Source organism: Dama dama, chromosome 4 (genome assembly GCF_033118175.1).
Source record: "Dama dama isolate Ldn47 chromosome 4, ASM3311817v1, whole genome shotgun sequence".
In the NCBI taxonomy this organism is placed as follows: domain Eukaryota; kingdom Metazoa; phylum Chordata; class Mammalia; order Artiodactyla; family Cervidae; genus Dama; species Dama dama.
In genome coordinates, this window is record NC_083684.1 from 61,449,928 (window position 1) to 61,476,468 (window position 26,541).

The 26,541-nt window shown below is 53.6% G+C and overlaps 1 protein-coding gene across 1 annotated transcript; it reads left to right on the forward strand.

Annotated features, from left to right (window-relative positions):
• The first annotated feature begins 1,371 nt into the window (after positions 1–1,371).
• KASH5 (KASH domain containing 5) lies at positions 1,372–25,294 on the forward strand. Its single transcript, XM_061136281.1, has 20 exons — positions 1,372–1,472; positions 2,777–2,914; positions 6,427–6,531; positions 6,953–7,139; positions 7,621–7,685; positions 8,836–8,902; positions 9,156–9,317; positions 9,574–9,691; positions 10,028–10,078; positions 16,078–16,155; positions 16,422–16,478; positions 16,950–17,009; positions 17,648–17,712; positions 17,881–17,968; positions 18,197–18,319; positions 20,723–20,781; positions 22,528–22,573; positions 24,043–24,107; positions 24,191–24,310; positions 24,411–25,294. Exons 2-20 carry the CDS (start codon positions 2,872–2,874, stop codon positions 24,550–24,552), a joined length of 1,701 nt encoding a protein of 566 aa, XP_060992264.1. The 5' UTR covers positions 1,372–1,472; positions 2,777–2,871; the 3' UTR covers positions 24,553–25,294.
• Positions 25,295–26,541: the final 1,247 nt, after the last annotated feature.

The following is a 26,541-nucleotide window of genomic DNA, read 5'->3' on the forward strand; positions in this document are numbered from 1 at the left end:
CCTTCTACCGCTAGGAGCTCACATTCCAGTAGGGGGTGACAAAGACAGGGCACAAATCTCAAGGTGGAGAGAGGAACCTCGCCTGGAGGACGAATAAAAAACTAAGTAGGAAAAAAAAAACTAAGAGAGATGAGTCTGAATTATACACTGTGTGTCAAAGGAAGGACTCTCTGAGGAAGTAACAGCTGGATGAACGATGATGGGATGAATGGGAGAATGTAAAATGATTTCTGTGTCTGGGCTAGCAAAGAGGCCGAGTGAGTGGGACACGCGTGCGTGCTAAGTCGCTTCAGTCGTCTAAGACTCTTCGTGGCCCTTTGGACTGTAGCCCACCAGGCTCCTCTGTCTGTGGGATTCTTCAGGCAAGAATACTGAAATGGGTTGCCACAGCCTCCTCCTAGTGATCTTCCTGACCCAGGGATCGAACCCGCATCTCTTAAGTCTCTTGCATTAGCAGATGGGTTCTTTACCACTAGCGCCACCTGGGAAGCCCGGGTGGGACATCTTTTATCCTAAATGCCCCTCGTCAGGAGTCTGCCGGGCTACAGTCCATAGGGTCGCAAACAGTTGGACACGACTGAAGCGACTGAGCACGCTCAGAAGTCAATTTGGGATGTAATTCTCCAGACGTAAGAGACGTGGGTTTGATCCCTGGGTCGGGAAGATCCCCTGGAGGAGGGCATAGCAACCCACTCCAGTATTCTTGCCTGGAGAATCCCATAGACAAGGGAGCCTGGTAGGCAACAATCCATAGGGTTGCAGAGTCGAGAGACGATTGAAATGGCTTAGCATGCACTTCTCTCCAGCCTGAAAAGCTGAGGTTATCTTTCCTCTACTCTTTCCTAAAAGGAAGGAATGAAACTGTTTGGGAAAGAATCCTTCGGGGACCTATTAATACATTGTGACTGGAGCCGCAAAAAAGGCATGGAGGTAGTGAGGTAGGACAGACAGGACATCATTGTGACGGTGATTGGCAGCCTGGCATGGAACAGAGGGCAAAAAAGACACGGTTTGGTGGCTGATAAGAGGTGGGGGGGGGGGGGGCGGGGAACAAAGGGTCCCTCACGCCAAGCTTCTCTTGCTTCCCATTTCACCCAAGCTTGAGGCCGCGGAGAAGACCCCAGCCTTGGGCACTTCCAGCAGCCTTAATCCCTTCCGCCTTTATCGACTCAGCCAGTACGCATGCGCCCGCTCCACCAGGCTGGGGGCGCGCCCGGGCAGTCCTACGCATGCGCGGCCTCATAGGTAACCGTAGCAACAGAAGAGCACCTTGTCCCGGTGTGCGCCTGCGTCCCGGGGAGGAGCCTGGGAGGGGCGTGGCTTAGACTCCTCGTGCCGTCCCGGTCCAGCCCTGGCACCTTTCTTTTTCCGGTGGGAACAGCGCACGCGCGTCTCTTGAAGACGCAACTGTCGTTTGTCGTTCGTGGCCCTCAGTTGTGTCCCGAGACTGGAACACTGCGACGTGGCTCCAGGTGCGCCCAGGCCGTGGCGAGGCTCCCCAGAATAGCCGTGTCAGAGCCCCTCCCGAAATCCTGGCAAGACCCCAAATCCTAGGGGAGAGTCCCCAATATCAGGGTCTTCCAAGTCTTGTTAAAAGTCTTAAAATCCTGACCAGACTTCCTCAGAGATACTGAAAGGAACCCTCCAGGAAATCTCGTAGATGACCCCTGAAATCCTGTCAGAATCTTCTAGAAATGCCGTCAAACTTCTCCCTCAGAGACTGTCAGAGCCTCTAACTGCTCCCAGGACTCAGGGGAGGCTCCCCAGAGGAGCTGGGAGCCTGGGCCTGGGAGAACCAGGCAAGATGCTGAGTCCCCCTGGGCCGTGAGGGACCTGGAGGTTGGCCAGGGTAGAGAAAAATGACAGGAAGCCAGGAGTTGCAGGAACCACTCGGTGCCACACCAGCCCAAGAGGCTGGGAACTTAGTCCTGAGGTTACTAGGGAACCATGGGAGGGCTGGAAACAGGAGAAAGATGGGGTTCAAACTCAAGCAGGAGGCCAACAGTTCCAAATACAGGCTGATGGGCGAGGATGTAAGTAGCCCAGGGTGGTGTGGGAGCCCAGGGACATCACCTAGCCCAGAAACGGTTTCCAAAGGAGGGGATGTGGGAGCCAAGACAGGAAGGGCAGGCAAGAAGGGTGTCCCCCAGGCAGCTGGTGGGAAGAGCTGGCCCAGTTTGGTCAACAGCACAGGGTTCAGGGTTGCAAGTGGGTTTGAGGGTGGGGGAGGCAGGTGGGATCAGGTCAAGCAGGGCCTTCAATATCAAGTCCAAGGTCTAGACTCTGTCCCTGCGGTGCTTGGCAGCCATGGAACAACACTGTGCAGGGGATGGGCCGGTTAGCTCTTGGCAGGATGGACTGGAGCGGGAGACTGGAGGCAGGAGGCTGAGGAAGAGGCTGGGTCAAGGATCCAGGAGGGAAGGTTGAGGCCTGACCCAGAGCTGTAGGGAAGGAGAGGAGGGGACAAAGGAGAATCATAGGGCAGGAGGGACAGGGCTGGGGAACTTGACAAACTGGGGAAGAAGGGTGGCAGGAGGGAATAACCCCCACCCACCAGCCCCACTTTGATCTCTGCCGCCCACTCTTTAGGCCCCCATTTTCCCAGCCCACACCTCCAATCCATAAAGCAGGTCTGAAGGAAAGCTGCTCTGGTCGAGGCAGGGGTGGGCAAACAGGTTCTGAGAACCCAGAACGGCCTGGGGCACAGGAGAGGCAGGGCTGGTCCCCACCCTCGGGTGGCTGGTTGAGGAGGCCATTCCCCTGTTTGTCCTTCTAGGAGCTTGGGGAGCAGTCAGTCCCTTTTTGGTCCCTTCCAGTGACGGAGGGGAGCTGTTAGCTTCCCCAGCAGCTGCAGAGCAGCGAGGGTGGCCCATGGACATGCCAGAGGGCCAGGCAGGTGGCCCCACTGCAAAAAGTAAGTGACTGGGCCCCTGTTTGTCCCATGGGAGGGTGGGGAGGGAGCAGTGGGTGAACAGGGCACCAGGGTCTGACTCAGGGACTTGGAAGAGCTGGCTTGGGGTGGCTGAGCCTCCACTTTGAGGCAGGGTGGGATGCAGAGAATGATCCTTGATGAAGTGCCTGCTGTGTGCCCACCTGTCTTTTGGGGAGGCCAAGCTGCAGGAGTAGAAACCTCTGTACGCATGTGCCCGCTGCCTGCAGCACCCCCTCCAGTGACCTACAGACTCACCGTCACTTCTTGCAGATCTCTGCTTTCTGTAAAGGAGCTGCCCTGTTTCTCTCTCTCCCCTTTCCTTTGTTACTTTTCTTCAGAGGACTGACGTCTCTTCGTCTGTCTGTTTAGACTCTGTCTCTCCGACTAGAACGTGAGCTCCACAGGGCAGGCTCCGTTTTATTCATTCGGTATACCCAGTCCCTGGAGCAGCATTGGCCAACATGCAAACCATATATATACACACACACACACACACACACACACACACAATTTTAAATTTTGTTAGTAGCCACACTGAATTAAAAAGAAAAACGAAACAGACAAAAGGGATGGCAATCATAGTATGATTTAACCTAATACATCTATTAAGTTTAACCTAATAGATTAATTAACCTAATACATCTGGATCCTTGATGATGCTGAAAGTGTCCTTTCAGCATACAATCAATATAAAAATGTACTGAAGTTATTCTTTTTTTATACTAAGGGGATGGCAATCATAGTATGATTTAACCTAATACATCTATTAAGTTTAACCTAATAGATTAATTAACCTAATACATCTGGATCCTTGATGATGCTGAAAGTGTCCTTTCAGCATACAATCAATATAAAAATGTACTGAAGTTATTCTTTTTTTATACTAAGTCTTCAACATCTGGCTTTACACTAACTTTACACTAACAGGAGTGTGTGCATGCTCAGTCACTTCAGTCATGTCTGACTCTTTGCAACCTTATGGACTGACTCTGTCCGGGCTCCTCTGTCCGTGGGATTCTCCAGGCTAGAATACTGGAGTGGGTTGCCATGCCCTCCAGGGGATCTTCCTGACCCAGGAATCGAACCCGCATCTCCTGTGTCCCCTGCATTGCAAGCATATTCTTTACCCACTGAGCCACCTGGGAAGCTACTTTACACCAATAGAGCATCTCATCTCACCCTCACCACAGTTCAGGTCTCAAGAATCACTGTGACCTTCGGCTGTCCTGCTGATCATGCTGCCCAGGAGCAATGCCTGACACATAATAGGAACCCAATTACTAACTTTTGAATGATCAGATGGACACAGACCAAATGGGTGTGAAAGTGGCTTCAGGAGGAAGATGTTGGGTTGTCCTTTCTGAAACTCATCTACTAAACAGTGAGAGAGCCCAAGGGAGACTCCCACCCTAGAGGAGAGACACGTCCCCTTTCTTAGAGGCTCCTAGCATCCAGCCTCAAAGCTGGTGTCTTTTCTCTCTGGCCTCAGGAGGCTTGCCATATAGGAAGGCAGGAGGCAGACACCTGGGCAGGCTGACCAAGTGACCAGCATCTGAATGTGTAAACTTTATGTGTACCAGCAGAGGGCGTGCGGCCACCGAGGAACCTGTGGGCAGCTTTGGGAGATTCCCAGAGAGAAGGGAGGGACACACCCAGGAGAGATGGAGACTGAGGAAAGCAGGGGATGAAGAGAGAGAGAAAGTGACAGCAGAGGAAGGAGAGAGAAGCCTTGGAGAGTGGAGAGTCGCCGAGTTAAGGGAGAAGAAGCACAGAGACTGAGAAGAAGATGGGGGTGGAGGACATGGAGACAGACGGGTGGGACTTGAGGGCCAAAGAGATGGGGAGGAGGATGGAAAGAGTCAGAGACAAAACTAGAGAAAGAACAGCACAGACAGAGAGGTGGAAACACTGAGGAAGGAAAGAGAACAGGAGAGAAGCAGAGCGACATCTTCCTGAGGGGCCCCAGGAGGCTGAGGGTCGCATCTGCGCTGTAGATCCATGCAGCTCCTCAGATCCCATGACATCTGGAGCCAGGTAGTCCTGGGTGACCTCACTGGGCCGCAGGGTCCTCCTGCATGATGTAGGGGGGCACCAGTCTCCCCCAAGTGTAGGTCCTGCTCTCTTTCCCTCGAAGCCGAAGCTCAAACCCGAAGGGGCTGAATTTTTAGCTCAATACAGAGAACCCTTGAAGAGTTAGTGGGATGAGAAATGGCGATCAGATGTTGAACATGTGACCTTGGGCAAGTTTCCCACTTGTCTGTGCCTAAGTATCCTAGCTTGTAAACTGGAGCTAATCATAGTAGCCACTGTGGTTCATGTCAAATGCTCAGAAGAGGCTTGGCTCCTAGTAAATGCTGAATAAATGTTCAGTTTTATTATTGAGCTTCCAGATTTTATTAATATCTTCTCTCTTCTCTAGGAGGGAAGTAACCCCCACTCACCCACCCACCCATTTTCCAGAGGAAGAAGCTGAGGCTCAGAGAGACTGAGTCCCTTGCCCAGGTTGCACTTGAGTCTTCCAGACCTTGCAGCCTGCACTCAGCCCTCTGCTACACCCAGCTGTTCAGGGCTAGGGCAGGGAGCTTCAACAGTCACTTTCAGCCCTGAGAAAGATCCAGTGGGTCCAGGGGTGGAGAATATATAGGCTCCTTCTATATCTTGGAGCATTTTTTGAGTGCCTCTATGTGTGGGCACAGTGGCTACAGCAGCAGATGGACCCCAGGATGTTCACATTGTGCGGAGGTGGGAAGCAGGAGGTGCTCTTCACTTACACAGACCTCACCCTCCCAACCTCAGGGAGGGGGACAATCACCCTATCCACCCATTTTACTGGTGGGAAAACTGAGGCTCCAAAAGGAAAAGAGACTTGCCCACAGTCCTGTGGCTGGAACTCGTGAGATCCGAACCACTCCCCTACCACTCACCCTGCCTGGATTGTCCCATCCCCCTTTGTTTCAGGCCCCAGCCGGTGGGCGCTGATGACGCCAGCCAGCCTCGGGGATGTGGGGAGGAGAGACCCAGCCCTGAGGCAGTCTGGGAGACCGGAGATGCTGTGGGCAGGCGGGATCGATCCAGGCTGCCCGCGCGTTATCGGATTGTTCCTGGCTCCTGGGCCCCCTTCACCCTCCGCTTCTCCCAGAACCCTCTCTTCTTCACCCTCCTCTGCCCCTCGCCCCCTCTAAGCCAGGGAAAAGAGGAAAAAAGGCTATAAGAGTTTGTTCGGTGTTGTGGGCTTCTGAGCCAATTGGACACACAGGATTAGACAGCAGGGGGGCACTTCCTGGCCTAAAAGATGGGGGGGCCCCCGCATTCCCAAATAGAGGGATGGGGAAGGTGATTCAAAGACCCTCACCTTGTGACCCCCACCAGCCCAAACCCCAGGCAGCTTGGAATGAATTCCTTCCCCTCTGCAGGAGCCCGGAACCAGGGTCACCCCTCTTTGTTGTTCATCATCCCCCCTCCTCACAGATGGGCTGACCCTCTTGTCTCCTCAGTGTACCTCTGGGACCAGGCAGAGGACAGGAGCCTGGGGACACCGCTCAGCTTAGAGGAGCAAATACTCAACTCCACGTTTGAAGCTTGTGACCCCCAGAGAACAGGTCAGAGAGTCAAGGAATAATAAGGGATGGAGCTGGGGGGCTGGGAATTGGGGAGCCACAGAGAGAGGGATGGGTTGGGCTGATGTGGGTGACTGTGGGAAGCTTCAGGAAGGAAATGGATAGGGGATGGTGAGGGGAGGAAACTTGGGGGAGGAGGGTTAGCAGAGGAAGGCGGGGCTTTGGAGCCTGGGAGAGGGGGGAAGGGCAGCCAGTGTGGGCCTGGTGGGGCTCAGCTGGTCCTCTTTGGTCCAGCTCTGAGGTGCAGATGACTGGGCCCCGTTTCCAGGTGAAAACATTGACTCGGGGAAGAGAAAGGAGTTGCCCAAAGGCCACAGTGCAAGGGAGCCACCAGCCCAGCCAGTGGTCCCCACCTCTTACCCCTCTCCTGCCCCAGCCTCCCTCACAGCCTGTCTGTCCCCAGGCACTGTGGCTGTGACCCATCTACTAGCCTACCTGGAGGCCGTGACTGGACGGGGTCCCCAGGATGCTCGCCTCCAAACACTGGCCTGCAGCCTGGACCCCAATGGGGAGGGCCCTCAGGCCACCGTGGACTTGGACACCTTCCTGGTGGTCATGCGGGACTGGATCACTGCCTGTCAGCTGGATGGGTGGGTCCCCACACCTCCATCCCCCACCCCACCCCCGCTCCGAAAACCTTTCCTGAGATCTAACCTCATACCTGCTTACCGCAGCCAGCACCCTTTGGACACAGGGACCTGCTGTGGTTGGAAGGAGGCTGAGAAGAGAGAAAAGTAGCGATGAGGTCGGGGTGGGAGGAGGGCCTGAGGACAGAGTGCCTGGGATGGGGAGGCACAGGGAGGCTGAGGGCAGAAATAAAAGGGGCTGGAGAGAGGAGAAGGGGGATGTTGAGGGGCTGACAGAGGCCCCTCCCCATCCCTCCTCCAAGCGCAGCCCTTGCCCCTCCTGCTTTTCCATCTGGCCCCAGGCGCTGGCCATCTGGCCTCACCCTCCTCCCCGCGGTGCTTGCTCTCACCTGAGCCGGCCCCTCCTGCCATCGCCCGCAGCCCTGTTGGTGGCTGCTCTGGACTGGGGGCTGCAGGGGCGCTAAGCCTCGTGCCTTTGATCCAGGGGATCAGAGCTGGAAGAGGAGGCGGCCTTCGGGGGAGCCCTGGCCTCCCAGCAGCTGCCATCTGGTGAGAGTGCTATATATAGAATGAAGCAGGCAGGCCCAGGGTCAGACAGTGGGGGCACTTCCCATGGGGGCAGAGCGGGGGACAGGGCCAGACCCCAGGGACGTTTGTTCTAACCTGGCTTTCTAGGTACCTTCGTGACTGCCTCCCCACCTGCCCTGAGCTTTGGGGTTTGCTTTTTTCCCCCTCACTGGTTGTTTTCAACTCCTCCTCCTGACACCAGCCCTGTCCAGAGGCCCCTCCCAACTTTCACCATCATCACCCCTCCCTGCACTCTGTCCCTCTGATCTTGTCCCCACCTCCCTCCTGGCCTGGGCTTAGGCTGTTTTCTCAGCCTAAACTTTCCATGTCTTCCCTCATCCTTCACTCGGGGTCGGGAAGCCCTGCAGGGGGAGGCCTGGGATGCTGCAAGTGAAGGTCCCTTGCTGTCCAGCATCCTCAGCACAGACCTGCATCCCTTCCCTGTAGAAATCTGATTATGACTCATTACCTGTCCAGTTGTTTTGTCAGTTGATTTGCTCGCCATTCTACCCCAAAGCCTTCAACACAGGAGCCGCTCCATAAAAAAATGCTGGTGTTACTGGTGTTATTTCTCCAGCCTTATAAAAACAAAAACCAAAAAATAGAGCTTTCTTGACATTCTCTTGAACCTCCTCCAACCTTGCTTGGAGGCAGTCAGGGGAGGGTTGTGAGAAGGGGAGGAGATGTTAGCTCTGGTGGAGGAAAGACCCCTTTGGGGCCGAATGGGGAAAGGACAGGAGGGAGAGACTGGAGGCCAGGGCAGAGGCTGGGGTGAGGGTCCAGGGGGAGAAGGCGCAAGGCAGGAGGAGGGAGGGAGCCAGGATGGCCCAGGGGCTAGGTGAGTAAATGGGGGAACTGAGAGGAGAAACAAGGTTCAGGGCAGCTGAGCTGCTGCCCAGGGTCGGGCGTGATGCAAGTGGCGTGGTTGGGCCCCCCAGGGTAGTTAGCCTGAGCTGAAGGTGCCCATGAACCAGAGGCTTTGTGGATGGTGGTATAAGTGCAGCCCTAGGAGCAGGTGGGATCACCCAGAGAGAATGCGTGGCTGGGAGCCAAAGGAGGACCAAGGCCAGAGTCCAGGGCTCGCTAACATCTCGGGTCACCTGGGAGCCCACTACCCTCTGTCTCCCTCCAGGATGCCCAGAAGTTGAGGATCCGGCCAATCTGGAGAGCTTTGGAGGCGAAGACCCCAGACCTGAGTTGTATCTATCCTCAGCCCCTCCCTGCCCTTCCTCTGCCCATGCCCTCCAGCGGCCTAGGGCCCAGGGCCTGGCCTAGGGCCTAGGGTCCTCCGGGGAGTGGGTGAGGGAAGCAGGTTGGGCTAATAGCTCAGGGAGAAGAGGGCTGTCTCCTGTTTGTCTGGAGGAGCCACATCTCCCCGCCACCGGCACCTACCCAACCTGGGGAATGGAGGCCAGGGATGCAGACAGTGACCCTGCCCCTTCCCTGCCCCAGGCCCGCCACGGCCGACCTGCTGAGCAGCCTGGAGGACTTGGAGCTCAGCAACCGCCGGCTGGCTGGGGAGAATGCCAAACTGCAGCGCAGCGTGGAGACAGCCGAGGAGGGGTCTGCTCGCCTCGGGGAGGAGATCTCAGCCCTGCGTAAGCAGCTCCGCAGGTAGGCTGGGCCCACGTCCACCCTCCTGCACCCTCCCTTTCCCACCTGCCCACAGGCCCAGGTTCCCTCCCACCTTCTTTGTTATTTGAGGTAGAAACTGGGTCTCTGTCGCCCACTCTGTCTCTTTCCTTCCTTTTATCGCTGGGTCTCTGTCCCCCTCTTCTCCGGGTCTCTGAGGTTTCTCTGTTGCTCTGAGGGGGTCCACCTCTGTGACCTCCATCTTCCTCTCCTGTGGCCCTCCTCCCGCCCCCACCAGTACCCAGCAGGCTCTGCAGTTTGCCAGGGGCGTGGATGAGGAGCTGGAGGACCTGAAGACTCTTGCCAAGAGCCTGGAGGAACAGAACCGCAGCCTTCTGGCCCAGGCCCGGTACACGGTGGGTTTCAGGCAAGGGGTGCAAAGTTGCTCTCTTCTTTGCACTTTCTTGGAGTCTGAGCAACAGAGCCTGACTACAGGATGGGAAAGGGCAAAGGTCACCCAGGTTTCCTCCCTCAGTCCTCTTCCTGCTCACCCCAGACTTTGAGTCGGATGCTTGCCATCCCTCTCATGGCAAAGGGGGACAGCAGGAGCCAGCAGGGCTCCTCAGGCCCGTTCCCCCAGCCCTGCTCCTCCATGACCCAACCTGAGTCATGCTCCCAGGGGTGGGAGAAGGGCAGCGTGGGGGCAGAAGGGCCCAAAAAGAAGCCTTTGTTCTCTCTCTGGGCTCGGTCAGGAGAAGGAGCAGCAGCGTCTGGTGGCCGAGATGGAGACTCTGCAGAAAGAGGTGAGCTGAGGCACAGCACCCCCTCCCACCCCTTCCCCGGTCCTCAGGATCTCCCTGCCCACTGCCACCCCAACCAAACACTCTTCAGTCTGGTCAGGGAGACCCCAGGATCCCAGTAATGTGTGAATGTCCCTGAAGGTCACGTGGCTACATGTGAGGACTGCTACAGCCAATAAGAGTGTGGGGCACGGGGCTGACTCCTGACTTTAGTGAGGCTGCCGACATAAGCCTGGGCCAGTCCACCTCTCTGTCTGCGTCAGTGTCCTCATCTGTGATAAAGGGCAAAATAACGGAACTTCCCTGGTTGGATTGTGTGAAATTTAAACAAGGGTATTCTTGTAAAGCCCTAGGCACAAGGCAGGACACATGGGAAGAGCTCACTGGAAGTTAGCTGTTACTGTTCATGTGTTAGTATTTTTTTATGATGGGAAGAAAACAGGCCTTACAGTGAATCCTGATTCAAATTCCATCTCTGCCACTTGCACAACAGACAACCTGTAGGCCAGTGACCTCCACTTCCCAAGCCATAGGTTCATTCTGTAAGAACAAGGGAGAAGGGTATCTGTTCATTAGGATTGTTGTGGGAATTAAATGGCCACTGTTACCCCAGAGTCTCACACATAACATGAACAGGCCCAGTCCAACCTCAGGTCTGATTCAAGCCTCATTCTATCCAAGACAGAAAACATTATCTTAAACGTTAATTCTGGGTCCACTTAGTCATTTTAGGGGGAAATAAACCCCACACACAAGGTGGCATCTAAGCTGCTGGAAACCCACGCAGCATCTCAATGCTCCTCACTCAATGTCTATTCTCTCTGCTGGTCACAAGATTGATGCTCTTTGTCCCATCTGGTCCTCAGCCTTAGTCACCACTGCGTGCAGGCATCCACTGGGAGGCTGACATTGCCTTCTGGTCTCTGGGTGTACCGTCCTAACTGCATGTGATGGTGGTGGCCCTCGTTTGGACCCCATGACCCAGGAATACCACTGGGGGTTCTCCACACCCTTGTAGGGGCACAGAGGAGGTTTAATTGCTTTCTTGTGATTTTTTCTGGGCCTCACTGAGCCTTCTAGGCTTTAACTCCTCACACCACCACCTCTCTTTTGTTACTCACGTACTTTGCTGGTTCACAGACTGAGCTAGGAAACCCCTCTCTCAGATTCTCAGATGTCCCAGAGGGTCTGTGGTTCAACTATATGCATCCTCCTCTCCGGCCCTCTAACCCTTTGCTTGGGGCTGGCCTGAAGGCATTTTCACTGTTTTTCTCTTCTTTGACTCTTCTGAGCTCCTCCCCCAGCCCTGAGAATCTCTGGCCAGTCCAAGCAGTAGTACTCATTCCGTCTGGTATCTGTTCATTAGTTCCCCCGAATCTCTTTGTCCTATATCTGTAGTATGGCTTTTACATTCAAACCAAAAAGTATTCCACTATTGTTCCCTGGCTCTTTCATAAAATTCTCTCTGTTAGGGCGGGACAACTGCCATGGTGTGAAGCATGGGCTGCAGGCAGGATGTGACCATTCCTTCCAGAACATTTCTTTTTAAGAATAAGGAAAGGGACTTCCCTGGCAGTTCAGTGGTTAAGACTATGCACTTGTAATTCAGGGGACATGGTTTCAATCCCTGGTTGGGAAACTAAGATCCCATAAAAAACTTGAAAATTTAAAAGGAAAAAAGAACAAGAAGAAACTTTCCCTGAAGCCCCATGATGGGGCCTCCCTCTTATATCTCATTGGCCAAGAAGACAGTAAATGATTATACCCAAACCACTCCCTGGCATGGGTAACACAGCCACTGATAGGTCTGGACTACTTTGAGCTCCGGGGAAGAAAATGGCGAAAAACTTGCAGCTTCAATATGAAGAACATTAACTGACAAGAGGTTTTGAAGGTTCTGGGCTAGTCTGGCAGCTTTTTGGCTTGTTTGTCTGCCTGTGGCCTCAGGATCCCAGATGGCTGCAACAGCTCCAGACGTCATGTTCTCACTCAAAGCAGGACAAAGAGGGAGAAATGCTCCTCTCGTGGCTCTCTCTTTTCATCAGAGGGAGAAGTTTTTCCCAGAGCACCCCCAACTCCACCCCTGCAGCAAGAGACTTCTCTTACATCTCACTGGATCACGTGACAAGAGAGGCTGGGGTAATATCTGACCTTCCTCGGCCTCTGCAGTGGGAGGCAGGCGAGTAAGAGGCAGTGAGAATGGCCTCTGGGTTAGCTGACCAACCAGGTGTCCGGAATCTGCTAAGATTTCCATCTTGATTCACCTCTAAGCCTGGGGCTGGGACCCCTTCTCCCCCACCCCCTTGGCGAGTGGACCCCCCAGGAAAGCAGGGCAAATGGCAGTCAGCGGTGGTCTCTCCTTCCAGCCCAGAAGGCCTGCTGCCAGATCAAGTGCTCTGAGCAGCGCCTGGGACATCCTCGGCGCTCGATAAATCAGCTATTCTTGGTTCCCTCCCCCTACCTTTCCCCTCTCAGCAGCTGCCTACAGAGCATCTATAGATCGAGTTCTCAAGTTACAGCAGAATAATGTTGGAGTAAGGGACACTCAGACACTCTGCTTTCCTACAGACCCCACAGAGTGGGTGGGGCTCAGGTTACTGCAGGAGAAGCCGGAGCAGCTGAGTAACCAGGTTCCCTGCCTAGTGGTCCAGGATCCAGCCTGCAAATCCCAGCCAGGTGGGCAGATGTTGACACAGCATTCCTGGCCCCGTCCTTCCTCCGCCCTTCACCTAGCAGCCCAGGCCCGCTGAGACACGGAGAGGAGGGCAGCTGACGGAGGACTTGGAGCTGAGCTGCGCTGGGGTGAGGGAGGAGCTGGCCTTGATTTCCCCAGGGGCACCAGGAGGAGGGGTGTGGCCAAGGAAAGTTGACTGCCTCTGTGCTTTCCCCGTATCGTATCGAAACTCAGTGCAGGGCTTCCTGTGGTTAAGAATCCACCTTGAAATGCAGGGGATTCCTGGTCTGGGAAGATTCCACATGTCTCCAGGCAGCTAAGCCCCTGCACCACAACTGCTGAGCCCACACTCGAGAGCCTGCAAGCCGCAACTGCCGAGCCCACGTACTGACTGCAGCCCTGGAAACCCGCACACCTAGAGCCTGTGCTCCACACAAGAGAAGCCACTGCAATGAGAGACCCACACACCGCAGCTAGAGAAAGCCGGCATGCAGCACTGAAGACTCACTACAGCCAAAAAATAATAAATATTTAAAAAAACAAGGCGAGAAACTCAGTGCAGCTGGCTAGGTTTTTGGTGCCTGGAAGCTCTAGGCTAGAACTTGGTCCGTTTTATTCTCAGGTCCCATTTTTTGGCCGGTGTGAGCTGCCCTCTGTTGTTTTCCCAGATAACTGTCCTCTCCCTTGAGGACTCAGCCTCAGCACAACCTCCTTGAAAAGCCCCCAGAAGGTTTTTGCAAGAAAGTTGTGGGAGCCCACAAGGTCCAGGTCCTAGGCCTCATCAGAGTCTACCTCAGGCATTATTATCTTATGCTTCTTGTCGGTCTCCACTTCTAGTGATGAGCAACTTGAGATGAGGGATGAAGCTGGTTTCCCATTCTCACCCAAGCTCTAGAGAAGAGTGAGAGCTAAAAGTGCAGGATTTGGAATCAGACTTGAGTTTGACCTTACTGTCCACGTGAACTTGGTCGAGTTTCTTAGCCCCTACACTCCTTAATTTCTTCTGTAAAATTGGGGATAATGACAGTGTAAACATGAATAGTTGGGACAACCAGACTTTACATTCTTCCTGAAAGGCACATGTGATGCAGATGTGCCATTGTTGTTGGCATTGTTATTGTTGTGCCATTATTGTTCAATAATGTTGAACATCGTCGTTCAATTGCTAAGTCATGTCTGACTCTTTGTGACTACATTACTGCATTACGCCAGGCTCCTCTGTCCTCCACTGTTTCCCAGACTGTGTTCAGATTCACATGCATTGAGTCGGTGATGCTATCTAACCATGTCATCCTCTGCCCCCTCTTCTCATTTTGCCTTCAGTCTTTCCAAGCATCGGGGTTTTTTCCAGTGAGTGGGCTCTTTGCATCAAGTGGCCAAAGTATTGGAGGTTCAGCTTCAGCACCATTCCTTCCAATTAACATTCCGGGTTGATTTCCTTCAGAACTGACTGGTTTGGTCTCCTTGCAGTCCAAGGGATCCTCGAGATCTCCAGCACCACAACTCAAAAGCATCGATTCTTCAGCACTCAGCCTTCTTTCTGGTCCAACTCTCACATCCATACATGACTTTTAGAAAAACCATAGCTTTGACTGACACAGATAGCAGAGTAGCACCCATGAAATCTTCCTGCCGAAATATTGAACAAAAATCTGAACAAGGCCCTGGATCTATCCACCAGTTTATAGGAAATAATGAGGCGGGAGGAACATGAAAAAGGTCCTGCACAGGAAACAAGAACACAGTAAAGCAGTTCTACCAGGAAAAATAACCTGGTTTCTTCCACAAATGAAGGGCCTGGAAAAGTGCCCGGATTGGGAAGGTGGGGGAAACACTGCCAGGTGAAATGAGACATTTCAACCAAAAGCCATGGTGGACCTTTTTTGGATCTTCATTCAAACAAACTAAATGTGAAAAAAATATTTGTGAGACAACCAAAACCGAAAAAGAGCACTGGGTGTGCGATGATACGAAGGAATTATTACTAACTTTGTTAAGAGTGATCATTGCATTGTGGTTTTACTAAAGGAAAAGTCTTCAAGTAGCAAACACAAATGCTGGAGTAGTTACAGGTGAAATAAGCCTGGGATTTGCTTTAAAATAACCTGGTTAAACAAAGCAAACTCTTGGTGAATAGAGAAGAAACAAACCAGAAAAATGTATGTAGTTACTGAAATTGGGTGACAAATAATGGGGGTTCATAATTTTTTTTTTTTTTGGCTGAGTCAAGCGGCTTGTGGGATCTTAGTTCCCTCACCAGGGATTGAACCCCAAGCCTTTGCAGTGAAAGTGCAGTCTTAACCACTGGACCACTGGGGAATTTCCAGGTTCATCACACTATTAGCTTTACTTTTGTGTGTTAAAAATTCATAATACAAAGTTTTAGAAATATCTTTTTAATATAACACCAAATTTTGGTATATGCCAGGCATTGTTCTAAATATGTTTGTGTTCATTAACACATACTAAACATGTATTTGCATGAATTCCCACCTATATAACCTGGGCAGAGTTGCTCAGTCTTTCTGTGAGTCAGTTATTTTTATCTTTATTTTATTTTATCTATTTTGGCCACACCTTGCAGCTTGCAGGATCTCAGTTCCTGTACCAGGGACTGAACCCAGGCCACCGTAGTGGAAGCACCAAATCCTAACCACTAGACCACCAGGGAACTCTCATCTTTATCTTTAAAAGAGGGCACAGCAGTAAGTTAACACCAGCAAGGTGTTCCGTAAATGTTAGCAGTAATTATTAGTTCATTTAATCCTCACATGCATCCTATCATATCTCCATTTTTGCAGCTGTTTTTATTTTTTCATCTGCAAATCAGAGCTGAGATCCTATAGGATGTTGGAGGGATTAAATGGGCTGAAACATTAGGAAGTGCTGAGCACGGGGAATAGGGGGACAGATAGAGGAAGAGATAGTTAGGGAGTTTGGGATGGACATGTACACACTGCTGTATTTAAAATGGATAACCAACAAGGATCTGCTGTATAGCACGTGGGACTCTGCTGAGTGTCGTGTGACAGCCTGGATGGGGGTGGAGTTTGGGAGAGAGGATACATGTGTATGCGTGTTCACCTTCACTGGTCACCTGAACTGTCCCAACGTTGTTAATCGGCTGTACCCCAATACAAAATAAAAAGTGAAAAAAAGTCTTAGAAAGGCTGCCATTGAAGGACGATTAAAGCCTCATCTAAAAGGCTCAGAAAAAAAAAGTGCCAAGCATGAGGCCTGATGCACATCAGGTGCTCAGCACATGTCTTCTCTGAATATTAACGTGGCCATTTGCTGAAGTGACCGTGACCAGGGTCCATTCTTCCAGAATGAGAAGCTCCTGGCCGAGCGGGATGGAGTGAAGAGGAGGAGTGAGGAGCTGGCCTCGGAGAAGGACATCTTGAAGGTGCCACCCCTCCCTAGTGCCTTGACGATTTCCTATCTCCCCGAGGCCTGTTTTTACCCTCACCAGTTTGAACCCCTGTGGTCTGGTGAGATCAGGGACTTGACTCAAGCCCTCAGGTTCCCAGGGCCAGTGGGCAGCTCACTGAAGCCCCTCTCGGTGTAGCTGACATCCAGAGACGTGAAGGGAGGTTGAGGAGAGGAGCTCCAGGGAGCGGGATAGGCCGGGGAGGGCAGACCAGACAGATGGATGGGCTCCTTCCTCGGCAGCGGCAGCTCTACGAGTGTGAACACCTCATCTGCCAGCGAGATGCAATCCTCTCTGAGGTGAGTGGGCTGGAGGGAAGCATGCCTTTGATGTGTCTCCTGCCCCGAGTCCACAAAGGAAAGTCCTCCTTGGCTCTAGGGCTTCCCAGGTGGCACTAGTGATAAAGAGCCCGCCTGTCAATACAGGAGACATAAGAGATGCAGGTTCAATCCCTGGGTTGGGAAGATGCTTTAGAGGAGAGCATGACAACCCACTCCAGTATTCTTGCCTGGAGAATCCCATGGACAGAGGAGCCTGACACGCTACGGTCCACATAACTGAAGTGACTTAGCCATGCATGCATACTAGGCTCTAATCCTTTGAGACTCAGCCCAGAGAGGTCAGAGGGTTTCCAGGGAAGCTGATGCTCTCTTCAGGTCTCGCTCTTACCCCAAGCCCATCCCACCCATCCAACCCCCCTTCCCCCCGGACCTGACCTCAGGGTCTTTGGTGGGTTGAGCCCAGCCTCAGTCAGCTTTGGGCTTTCCCAGCGCACTCGCCACGCGGAGAGCCTGACCAAGACCTTGGAGGAGTACAGAGCCACAACCCAGGTAACCCCCTGGCCCGACCACACTCTCCCCGCTTCTCTTTGGCCATCTCTGGGATGCCCTGCTGCCTCCTGTGTCTGATGATCTTTTTCCGAGTCTCCGCCTCTTGTTTCTACCGTCACTGCTGATTGACTCTGTGTGTCTTTCCCTCTCTGTCTCTCTGCATTTTCACTTTTCCTCTGTCCTTCCTCTCTCTCTATATATATATATATCTCCATTTCCCATCCACTTTCATTCTCTGTGGGTGATATCTCACAGCATCTCCCCTGCTCCTGTTTCTGTATCTCTGCCTGGCTAGTTTCAGTCTCTGCCTCTCTCTGGGTCAGTTCATCTGTCTCCTGGGGTGACTCTTCTCTCTGTCCCTTGTCTTTAAAGTCTCTTGTTTTCCCATGTGCTTCCATCTCTGCTTTCCTTTTCATAGTGTTCCTGACTGATAGGTTATGTTCTGGGTTCCTGTTGCTCTTTACCTCTCTTTGGCTTCCTAAGTTTCTGCTCCTGTTTCTTCCCCTTCTCTCCTTGTCTGTATGTGTCTGGAGGATCCTAAAGAAGTCAAAAGGAGTGTACCTGACCTTGGAAGAGGAGCCCAGTCATGGGGCTGGGGAAAAGGCAGAGCCAGGGGTCCCTCACTTCTTCCTTTGCAGGAACTGAGGCTGGAAATCTCCCACCTGGAGGAGCAGCTGAGTCAGACCCAGGAGGGGCTGGATGAGTGAGTAGAACAACGGGGGAGGAGGAAGCAGGAGGGGAGCCCAAGGACAGGGAGCCCCCACCGTGGCCTCCAGCCCCAGGGTGGGCGGGGCAGTAGCTTCAGCATAGGCTGACTGACAGGTGGCGGGGGGCATGGAGGTAGCCTTCCCCCTCCTGACTGTGTGGCCAGGCTATCCGAAGGAGCCCAGGTGAGGAGAGCAGACTGCACCAACCTAATGCCACCGTCGCTGGGTGTGGAGATCCAGGCCATTCAGCAGGTGGGCCTGACACCCCGAGAACTCCCTAACCCACCACCAGCGGCAACTCTGACCCCGCCCTGACTCCACCCCGCCCCAGTTCTCCCAGGACCACCTCGTCCTTAACCTCATCCCTACCCCAGTCCCCATCTCATATCACTCCCCCCCCCGCCCCCCCATCCTCCTGCCTCAGCCCATCCCCATCCCACCCCTGACCTTCTGCCTTCACCGGCCCCTCCCTGGCCTCAGAAACGAGAGGAGACAGCCGTCAATCTCTCCAGCCCTCTGTGTGGAGTGTGGCCGTGGGAGGAGGTGGTCAGTGAGACGGATGAGGAGGATGAACTTCCTCCTGAAACCCCAGTTGAGGAGCAGGTGAGCACGGGAGGGCCCTGAGACCGCCGGGTCCAGGGGCTGGGAGTGGGGCCCAGGATGCCTGCACTGTTCCCCATCCTATGGGCAGGTGTGGACTGAGGGCCTCTGGGTGCTGGCCTCAGAGCCCCTGGCCAGACAGGACACCACCCCTGCCCTCCAGGGACTGGCCTGCTGATGTGGAACTGAGCCAAGCAAACATGCACATTTTTCAGAGAACTGGGGCGGGGTGAGAGTCAGGGCAGGGTCAGTTGCTGCTGGTGGTGGGTTAGGGTGTTCTGGAGGTGTCAGGCCCACCTGCATGGGGGTGGTGATTGTTTCCAAAACACTGTTGGAATCACCTTGTTTAAAATGTTACTGCAGTGGAAAGGAAGGAAGTGAATTTTTCTTCCTGATACCATGTAGGTACTTTAAGCATTTACCTTTTGAATATAAGTCCTCTTTAAGAAAAAACTTAACAAGCCCACTATGTAACCCTGAATCCAATAATAGCCATCATTTTATGACTTCTGTAATTACCTGAACAATATTTCAAACCTCATTTGAAACAATGAAGACAACTCATCTTCAATGTTCACAGTTGAAAAATGAGATTTGTAATCTATAAGTGATAGGAGGATTTTTTTTTAAATACTGCTAAAAGCTCTATAAGCAATGCTTTATTGTCTTGAAAATTATATTGCTTCCTAGTTGCTCACCACCCTTGAAAGAGAAAGTTTCTCTGTTCACTTTTTCCCTGAGTTGAGAGAATCTTCTGTTGGATTCCTCAATGCCCTCTCCCACTCTCTCCGTGGGGTGTAGGCACCCTCATCCCTCACCCTGTTATTCTTGGGAAACTGAGGCTCAGAGAGAGATCATACAGCTTGTGGGGGGCACGGCTGCATCCCTTAGGGGAAAGCATACATTTTTAAAATTACATTTAATTTTGGCTGTGCTGGGCTTCATTGCCTCGAGGGCTTTTCTCTAGTTGAGGCAAGCAGGGACTCCTCCCTAGTTGCTGTGTGCAGGCTTCTCATTGCAGTGGTTTCTTTTATCGAGGAGCGTGGGCTCTAGGGCAAGAAGGCTTCAATAGTTGCAGCCTTCAGGCTCTGGAGCACAGGCTCAGTAGTTGCGGCACACGGGTTTAGTTGCTTCTCCATATGTGGGATCCTCCCGGGTCAGGGATCAAACCCGTGTTTCCTCCAGTGACAGGCAGAGTCTTTACTGCTGAGCCACCAGGGAAGCCCCGCAAGTGTGCATTAGAACTTCTGCTGAGAGCTCTCAGACGCCTCCTGGAGGGGGAGACTGAGCCAGGCCTCTGTGCTGCCTGCACTGGGTCCTGGGGACCCCTTGGGGCTCAGGACCTGATAGAGAGATCATGAAGATGGGCCATCCCAATGCACGATGATCTGTGTGCTGGGGCTTGGGGGGTGGGCCCTGGGGAAGCCCAGAGAAGGAAGTGCCTGTGTGGAGTAGGAGATATCACAGGGAAACTGACGCTTGAGTTTATTTTGAAGAAATAAGAGGGAAGTTAAGTGGTGTGAGAAAGGAGAGGTCTTCCAGGCAGTGGGAACAGTATGCGGTGAGGACATGGGAGCGTGAAACCACATAACATGTTTGGAGGGTAGAGGGCACTTGGGGGTGACTGGCCAGAGATGAGGTAAGGCCGGATCATGAAAGGAATTCCCTGCCAGTGAGGCTGAGAGGCTGTGCATGGGGAAGGGCAGGTCAGCTCTGGATGGACTGCACAGAAAGATCCCTCTGGGGCCACATGGGAAGCTGGGAGGCCAGAGAGGAGGCTGGGGCTGTGGTCCAGAGTTAAGAGGATGAAGCTGGAGCCAGGCCAGGGCCTTGGGATGGAGAAAAAGGGACAGGCAGAGAGAATTAGCGAGGAGAGACAGAGCTGCCTACTCACCAACAGGGGGCTGAGGGCTCTGGGTTCTGGAAAAGGGGGTAGACAGACAGATGCTAAACTCACCTTGGGACCCCCAAGGTGAGCACCCTGAGGGATGGAGGATGCTGCCCTGGGGGCAGTGGGTACACAAGGGTGGAGCTCAGTGATGCATTTAGAAAGGTGTCGAGTTGGTGGTTGAGGCCACTGGCAAGGCTGGATGTCTCCAGAGAAAACGGAGGGGGACCTGGGTGCCCACGACTGGGAACCTGGGAGGAGAAGGGGGTTGGAAGGGAAATGCTGAGCCTCTTTAGGGCCCAGACGAGAGTGAGAGGCTTGTGGAAGTGTGAGAGGTTCGGGGGGACCTGAACTCCTGGTCGCAAAGGAAAAGGGGCTCCTAAAGGAAAACTGGTCCAGCTTCAGGCTTCTGCCCCTGGAGGGAAGGTAGAGCCACCCTCGAGGAGGAGCCCGGAAGAAGGGCAGGTTTTAGAAGCAGGTGGTGAAGCCCAGGATACCTAAGCTTTTCTTTCCCACAGGGAAACTTCCCGGGAGAGTCAGCGCACCCTCAGGAAGGAGGGGAGGAGCAATTGACGTGGTAAGGAGACTGCTCCTTCCCGAGCCGTCCCTCTGCCCCAGGGTGACTCTGAGATGGCTGGAGTAGAGGCCTGGAAGAGCCCCGAACGAGGCTTACACAGAGGCATGACCTGTGGGCCCCTTGCTCGCGCAGAGGCGACCCTGGGCCTGCGGACTGGAATGAATCAGGCCAGCCTTACCCCCAGACACTGATAGTTCAGAAGGACATCTAGCCCCTGATCCCGCCTGGGGGGAAGACTTAAAGGAGGCCCTGCTTGGGGTCCTCTGTGAGTGGTATTCATATAGGAGACCCCTAGGCAAGAAGACAGTCGTCAGGCAGATGGAACAGCTTAGCCACTCAGTCACTGTCACTGAACACACTTCTCCAAGGCCCCCAAGGAGCCCTGGGGCAAATGAGACCCAGATTATGCCCCAGGAGAGCACTCAGACTGCTGGGAGACCCTGGGGTCTCTGCAACCACACAGCCTGGGTTCAGATCCCTGCTTAGTTACTTTGTGATGGGATGGGGAGAGCCCCTGCCTTGTGATTGTTAATTGACTGTTCGGAGGCTCATGTGCAGCCTCCGAGGATGTAGAAAGCACCGGATGTCTGGACCCACCCTCCTCCACGGGGCCTCTGCCTTCCTGCAGGGCCTCTCTCTCCCCGCTCCCCTCTTTCAGGCTCCTGGCTGTGACAATTAATGAGGCTGCCTGCCACGGCCTCTAATTGGACTTGTCTGGGAAAGCTGAGATTGGGCGGGATGGGGGCCCCCCCGGCGCTGTGACCCTCCCTGCGTCACCAGGGAATGGAAAGACGACAGCGCTGAGCAGCAGTGGGGCCCAGGGCTGGTGGAGAGGCTGGGCATCCCAGTGTCCCTGAGGCGGGGGAGGGCAGGATGAGCTGCAGAGTGGGAAGCTGGGAGTGAGGGAAGTGGTGAGTGTGTGGCACAGGGCTCAGATGCTGAGAGGAGCCAGGGCCCCACCACGTGGAAATCCCAGGGGATCAGACAGCTGGGGATCTGACTGGACCGGAGGCTGGAGGCCTGTGAGCCTGGGTGCCTTACTGAATTGGAGTTGAGGAAACAGCTGTATCCTGACTGTTGGGTCTGAACTGGTAGCTAAGGCTGGATGACTGGATCCCTGGTCCCCAGTGAAGGTGGTGATGGGTGGTGCAGATGTCTTGGCCTCCAAGGGACGTTGGGGTTGGGCAGCTTGTGTCCTGAGTCCCCAGAGAGGTGCCTGTTTCAGGGACTGAGGCAACTGTGATCCCAGGGGTCACAGAGGCTGGGGCTTGCACACCTAAGAGAAATGACTTGGGATGGGGGCGGGGTCCACAGAGTTGACTTCTGGAGTCAGGGGAGCCTGAACTGGAGTCCCAGTTCTCAAAGAAGACCCAGTGAGACTCAGACTCCCTGAGCATGGCCCAACCCACCAGGAAGGAAGCTGGGGCAGGGGGCAGGGTCTCAGAGATGTCTGAGAACTGGAAGCCCCTGATCACCTGGGGGACCTGCTGGGAAATGAGAAGCTGAGAAAGCCAATAAGGTGGAGGGGCCCCTGACCCTTTAGGGGTCACACACAGACTCTCTGGAGAATTTGGTGAAAAAATACAGATGGTAACCTACACACAACTGTTTGCTCGTGGGGCTCCAGGGTACCCTCCAGGTCCATGTATGTGAAGGCCCCCTGCTTTAAAGGTTCTGCCACACAGCTGGTGAATGGGAGCCAGGCTGGGGAGACAGACACTTGCAGTGACTTTCTTGTCGCCCCAGGTTACCCAGAAGAGAGGAAGAGGACGGAGCGGAGATCCAGGTCATGGTAGGCAGTTCCCAGGACCATTCCCTCTAGGCCCTCAGATGAGGCTGCTGTAGTCACAGCTCCTCCCCAGCCCCTGCCCACACCCCCAAGCAGACAGAAAAATCATTTGGCTGAGAGTTAACAACGCCTTCGTTGTAGCTAATGAGAGCAGATGGTGCTGTAGAGGGAGGCTTCAGGCCAGTGGGCAGCCAGAATGTTCCCAGGGGACCCCACACACAAACACTGCACACGGGGCTGCAGCCTCTACACCACAGACTTGGCTACACCCCCAGATTGCAGAAGTGCACACGTATATGCGCCCACACTCCGGAAGAGCCAGAGCCTCCCCAGCCAGCCCAGAACTCCTGGGGCACCGCACCTGTCGTAGCTGCCCTGCCCGGCACCACACACACCAGCTCCTTTGCTCCTCAAAGCGGCAGGTGACAATCCTGGTTCTCCGGCAAAGGAAGGGAGGAGAGGAAACGTGGTGAGGTCAGAAGCCCGAAGGTGTGCCAGCTTCCGTTCTGGGGTCCTGGGACTCTTCAGGGTCCACATTGACCAAGATGCTCTTCCTGAGCAGCCTGACCCCAAAGCCCACCTCTTTCCCACCATACCACACTCCCATCTGTGGAGACTGAGGCCCACCTCAGCTTCCTCACTGCTAGTGTGACAGCGATCTCACCCAGCTCCCGGGTGGGGGTGAAGGTTACGGATCGCATCATAAAGTGCCTGGCACAGAGCAGATGCATAGTAGGTGGCAGTGGTGGAGACGGGTTGAGGCTGGGGTGTTGGTAGAACTCCTCATTTGTTATTGTATTGTTACTGCTGTAGTCATCGTCCACAGACCAAAGGCATGCGTGAGAAAGCCTGAGCTCTACAGAGGGGACACCCTTTCAGAGAGACACAAGGGAAAAAAACAAGAAACACATGGGGGATGAGGTAGTAAAGTAAGGAGTATTGGAGGCTTTAATCTTAAAATACCTGCTGGGCCTGGTGCAGGCGGGGGAAGATGGACCCAAGGAGTGTCCATGCTGAGCTAGGCCCAGTCCAGGGCTGGGTTCTTGGAGGAGATAGAGTCTTTGACCTCAGGGAGCTTGGGTACTTCCAGAATCAGACAGAACATGGAAATAATAATATTGAGTAGTTCACATAGTTATTGAGTGCTGTCCACCAGGCATTGTTCTGAGCCCACCTCCTGATAGTTTAGGTTTTGCCCACCTTCTCTTTCATTCTCCACTTCAGCCCTTTGAGGTGGGCGTCGTCATCACCCCTGTCTGGCAGATGGAGAAAGTGGGGCCTGACGAGGTGGGGCGATGTGCAGGCGACATGTGGCAGGGAAGTGGCAGAGCTGGGCACCCAGCGCAGCAGCGTGTCTTGGGGAGGCTCTCACACTGAACCTCTGTGTCCCGCCCCCTTGCATGTGCTCACTTCTGCCCAGTGGGCTGACCTGAGACCTCGGGGTCTCAGATTTGTCTCCTTTGTCCTTCCAGGTGGACCTCCCTATCCATCCAGGAGACTCACACCCTGAAGACATCCTCGGAAACCCTCCTGAGAGGTAGCGGGACCCAGGGGCCTGGGACGGGACTTGGGGGCGGAGGAGAAGATCAACACCATTGCCCTGCCTTCCTTTCTCCTTAGCAGCCCCTCAGAACCAGAGCTGCAGCAAGCCCTGGTGCCCGTGGTGAAGGAGCTGGTCCCAGTCAGGAGGCCGGTCTGGGGCCAGCTCTGCCCGTGCCCTCTGCGCCCCCGGCGGCTCAGGTGCACCCCACAGCGTCTCCAGAAGGAGGGTGGTGGTCAGATGTCTGGGACACCACAGGCTCCCGCGGGCGCCGCCAAGCACTGTGCTGCCTCCCTGCAGGGTCACCCGGCTCCTCCTGGTCCCGGTGCCACTCCTGGGCCTGCTGTTGCTGCTGGTGCTCTCCGTCATGCTGCTGAGCCAGTCCCCGCCCCCCACGTGGCCCCACCTCCAGCTCTGCTACCTCCAGCCTCCTCCAGTGTGAGCCATGCCCCCACCCCTGCAGAGCAATGTCTAGTTCGGTGACTTCCTGGGGCTCTTTCTACTGTTATTCTCGTGGTTGTGCCACTGTGCCTTGGGATTATCCCGCTGTCAGGGACCCCAGATACAGTGCTCCAGGAGCCACACCCCTGTATTGGGTTTTTATGTGAAGTTTCTTGGTTTTTTAATGATAGCAAAACACTAGGGGTTATAGTTTCCTCACAAACCAAGTCTGAAGAAGGGCAGCTGTCAGCCCACAGCTCAGTCTCCACAGCATTGGGGCAGAGTGCTGTAATTCTCTCTACCTCTCTTGGCCCTTCCCTTGTGCTCAGGAGATGACACTGTAGCTTCATAAGTGATGTCTGCAGGGAGAAGGGGACACATCTCTTCCTTTTTATAAAGAAAAGCAATAGCCTTCCCAGAGCCAGCAGCAGACTCTACCTTGTTGGCCAGAACTGTTCGGCACGACCACTCCTCACTGCAAGGGCAGCTAGGAGACTCCTGGCAGAAAGAGGGAGAACAAGATGTGGGCCAGGCATGCCCACACACACACACAGATGTCGCCAACAGCCAGCAGGAAAGGATGTGCCATTTGTTTCTTCAGCTAATTCTTAGTGATCATCTATTTGCCATGGCTAGATCTTAGAAGACAGTAAAACAGACCCTTCAATGTCAGGCTGAAGTGTTGAGTTTTCTCCTGAGGATGACAGGGGTTTGGGGGATGTTTTGTTACTTGTTTTTGGTTATTTACTTTGTATTGAGTTGTAACTGACATACAGTGATAAATGGACAAATCCCAAATATTAGCTGGATAAATTATTGTACATGTAAACACCCGTGAAAGCAAAACCCAGGTCAGGAAAGAGCGCAGTTTCAGCACTGCAGAGACTTCTTCAGGAGAGCTTTGAGCAAGGGAGGGACCGTGGTAGAGGTGGCTTCAGGCTCTGTGAGAGCTCAGAAAAACCACCTAACCCTGCCTGGAAAGTTAGAGATTTCTTTCCAAATATGGGACAGATTTTGCATTTAGTTTTTAAAGATGGATAAGGTTGGTTATAGTGAGCAGAGGCGGCAAAGGGTATCCCAGGCAGAGGGGAAAAATAAATGTGTAACGACCAGGTGGATGGAAAACTTGTCTGTGTGTAGAAAGCCATAGACAGCACTATGTTGCTTGAATTAAAAAAAAAAAAAAAAATGAAGCCAGAGATGGATTTGATGCTTTAGAGTTGCAAGAAGATAGGTAGACAAGAGTCCATTAAGCATTTTGAACACCAGTTTCTACTGAGCTCTACTGCCAAGTGTCCGAGAAAGGGCTCTGATCAGAGAAGAGGCAGAATCAACTCTAGGTGGGAAAGAGACCACCTGAGCCTGTACAGGGGATGGATAATGGAGTGAAGCTGGAGGCAGGAAGCAGGGAAAAGGTAGGAGGGCATGAAGCCTGAGCTGGACTGGGTGAGTGGATGGAAAGAAGTGCAGGGCAGAGAGTGTCAGAGCAGGAAGGAAAGCGCCAGGCCTGATAGGCTATGAAGGGGGGTGAAGGGGGAAAGCAAGGGCCGGCATGTGACCCAATGACTGGCGGACAGTGGAGCCATTCCTGACATGGAGACCCCATGGGAAGGAATGGGTTTCGGGGGACACTGAGCTCTTGTGGGATGGAGTGTTCCAAGAAGGCTGGAGCCCCGAACCTTGAGCTCTTAGTCTGGAAATGGAGTCTGGGTGTTACTAGCTATGATGGTGATTGAAGTGTGGAGATTGCTGAAATTTCCTGAGGAGAGGGGAGTAGTGTGAGAGAGAGCTTTTCTCTGAAAAGTGTCAAATGCTAAGAAAGAGATATGGGGAGGAGGAAGTACAGGAGGAGCATAGGCCAAGATCCAACAAGACCCAATTACCAGGCCCTTCAGCAAACAGAGGATAAGCTTCCTCATGACATTTTAATTCTGTTTCTCCGTGAAAGTAGAGGAACAATCAGACTTCTGAAGTTGCACATATTTGGGTT